The following is a 2,168-nucleotide window of genomic DNA, read 5'->3' as shown; positions in this document are numbered from 1 at the left end:
TCATCCGGTGACAGCTGAAGTAACCTCTCTCTTATCAACATCTCGACACTCTTTTCTTCTGTTACCGCTGGACGATAAATACTAAACAAATCGAATTCCGTCAGAATCCTGACAGAATCGATGGACAAAGCACCTGCAGTTGTGTCGTACGTCCGAAGAAGCTCATTTAACAAACCGTCAAAGGGCATAATAACACTTTTGTCACTCCGCATCTTGTAAATAATGTCAGCCCACATAATTTCATCTTTTGATCGTTCTCGCATTTTCGTCAACATCAACTTTACAAAATCCTCTGTTCCGATATGGTCAAATTTACCCCAAAGTAAAGGTCCCAATTCTTTAACAAAATCTTCATCCGTCTTGAAGTCGGAAAAAATTCCTAAAACATGGTACATCTCACTCGTCGACATGCTCAACCACCATTCCCTCTCCACAGCTAAAGCCAAAACATACGAAATGTCTTTTCTTTTCTTTCCCTCCGCAAAAATTTTGGTAGATAGTTCTTGGTGTGCTTAAGTCTCTTCAAACTGTTCAATAGAGTCGAGATCGCGGCTTTCAGATCCTTCGGTGACTTTGTTCCGAGCCAAACTACAAAGGAATGATGACGGAATAGATTTGTAACGTCGTTGATTTCATATAATATATGAGAAATCGCATCTTCATCTGTCATAAAATCAAATTGCTCCCATTCATCTGAGACATACTTCATCATATGCAGCTGATCAATCACTTCTTTGAAAACAAATGTATCTGCAAATGGCTGAATCTCACGTCCAGCTAATCTGGTCATAGTCGAAGTAGGAAAGACTCGCTCCTCGAACATTTAGCGATCACCATCCGCTTTTGGTGGCATATGCGTTTTCATGTGCTGATAAGGCACAATAGATACAGCATTGGATGCATTTTTCTCCACTGTGGTTGTCTCGGCGGTCGTTAGCAAGGTAAGCCCCCAAACTAAGGGCAGAATGCAGCAGTGCGAGGGAATGACAATCATGGCTTAAGGATCTTGAGGGGGATGTAACAATTTTTTTACAAATTCATCAACAATTTACGGACGGCTTTTTATAAAGATAGAGAATTGACACACTAGCATAGAAAGTTAACCTGTCAAATGTCATATGCAGCAATTAGAAAACGTCGGTAATGTATATGCAATCTCCACCATGAAAACCTAATCTTTTAAACTAGCGAAGCGCCGCCCGTCTGCAGGCGATTAGCGCATGATACGTTCTAATCTATGCCAGTCGCTGTTCCCTTGCGCTATATCATCAAGTATGGCTTGTGTTATCTTTCATGATTTAATGTTTTCTGAATATTAAGTTAAATTTACCTCTGGGAATTTAAGAAATCAATTTATAAAAATACTCCAATTTCACATTTTAATAAAAGGAATACTATAACCTTTAATGTACTAGTAATAAACCACCCTGTAGTGCACTTTACACAACAGATATAAAAATGATCTCATTATATTTGCAGCGGGCTGCGTTGAGGAAGCGTTTTAGGGCACCAATCTTTCCTTCTTTACAAGAACCAAGTACTAGTGCAGCGGATCGCAATCCGCTGCCTCTAAAAGTACTTAAAAGCCTTAGCCAAAGCAAATGAACACTTTTGTTCAAAATCAAAATTGATTTTTATTTATCTTATTTTTCCTAATTATAAAAGCTTAGATTTTCCTGAATATACTAGATTTATATAGTAAAATCGAAATATGCATAACTACTGGCTACCTAGCCACATAACGTATTATTGTTTGGGTGCAGCCATACCATGTATATCTTGTGTGACACACCCCTGTTACCAGAGTACGTGTAACTACGTTACACCCTCCCCCATTAAGATTGAGAAAATTTAATCGATTATTGCCTCAACGAGGATCGCGTGTCCGTTAGACACTGCAACTCCATTTGTTGGATCAAACTTCTTCCTTGCTCAATGAGCCCTGTGTCAATGACACCAAAATCCTCAAGTCTCGCCGGTTCCGACGGCGAGCATGGGCAGAGCCCAATTCCATCTCCCGCACTCGGTGCAACGTCGGACAGTGCGTCCGCAGCACCGAGGGGTGTATATCCTAGGCTCGATGAGCACAAACGTCGCACTCTGCGCATGCTTTCAGTGCCGAGTGGCCTCGTTGAGGATGTGTCGACTATGAGTCTGCACTCCATTTC

At 40.9% G+C, this 2,168-nt stretch overlaps 1 protein-coding gene across 1 annotated transcript; it reads right to left on the bottom strand.

Annotated features, from left to right (window-relative positions):
- Positions 1-61: 61 nt before the first annotated feature.
- Positions 62-790, bottom strand: PHALS_08574 (uncharacterized protein; the record flags this gene model as incomplete). The annotated part of the gene is made up of 3 exons (XM_024723949.1): positions 62-81; positions 134-379; positions 454-790. 3 exons carry the CDS (start codon positions 788-790, stop codon positions 62-64), a joined length of 603 nt encoding a protein of 200 aa, XP_024574874.1.
- Between the last annotated feature and the right edge of the window lie 1,378 nt (positions 791-2,168).

Source organism: Plasmopara halstedii (assembly GCF_900000015.1).
Source record: "Plasmopara halstedii genome assembly, contig: Scaffold_323, whole genome shotgun sequence".
NCBI classification, from domain to species: Eukaryota; Oomycota; class Peronosporomycetes; order Peronosporales; family Peronosporaceae; genus Plasmopara; species Plasmopara halstedii.
The sequence above is the reverse complement of the archived record's forward strand: the minus strand, read 5'-3'. Positions and strand labels throughout refer to the sequence as shown.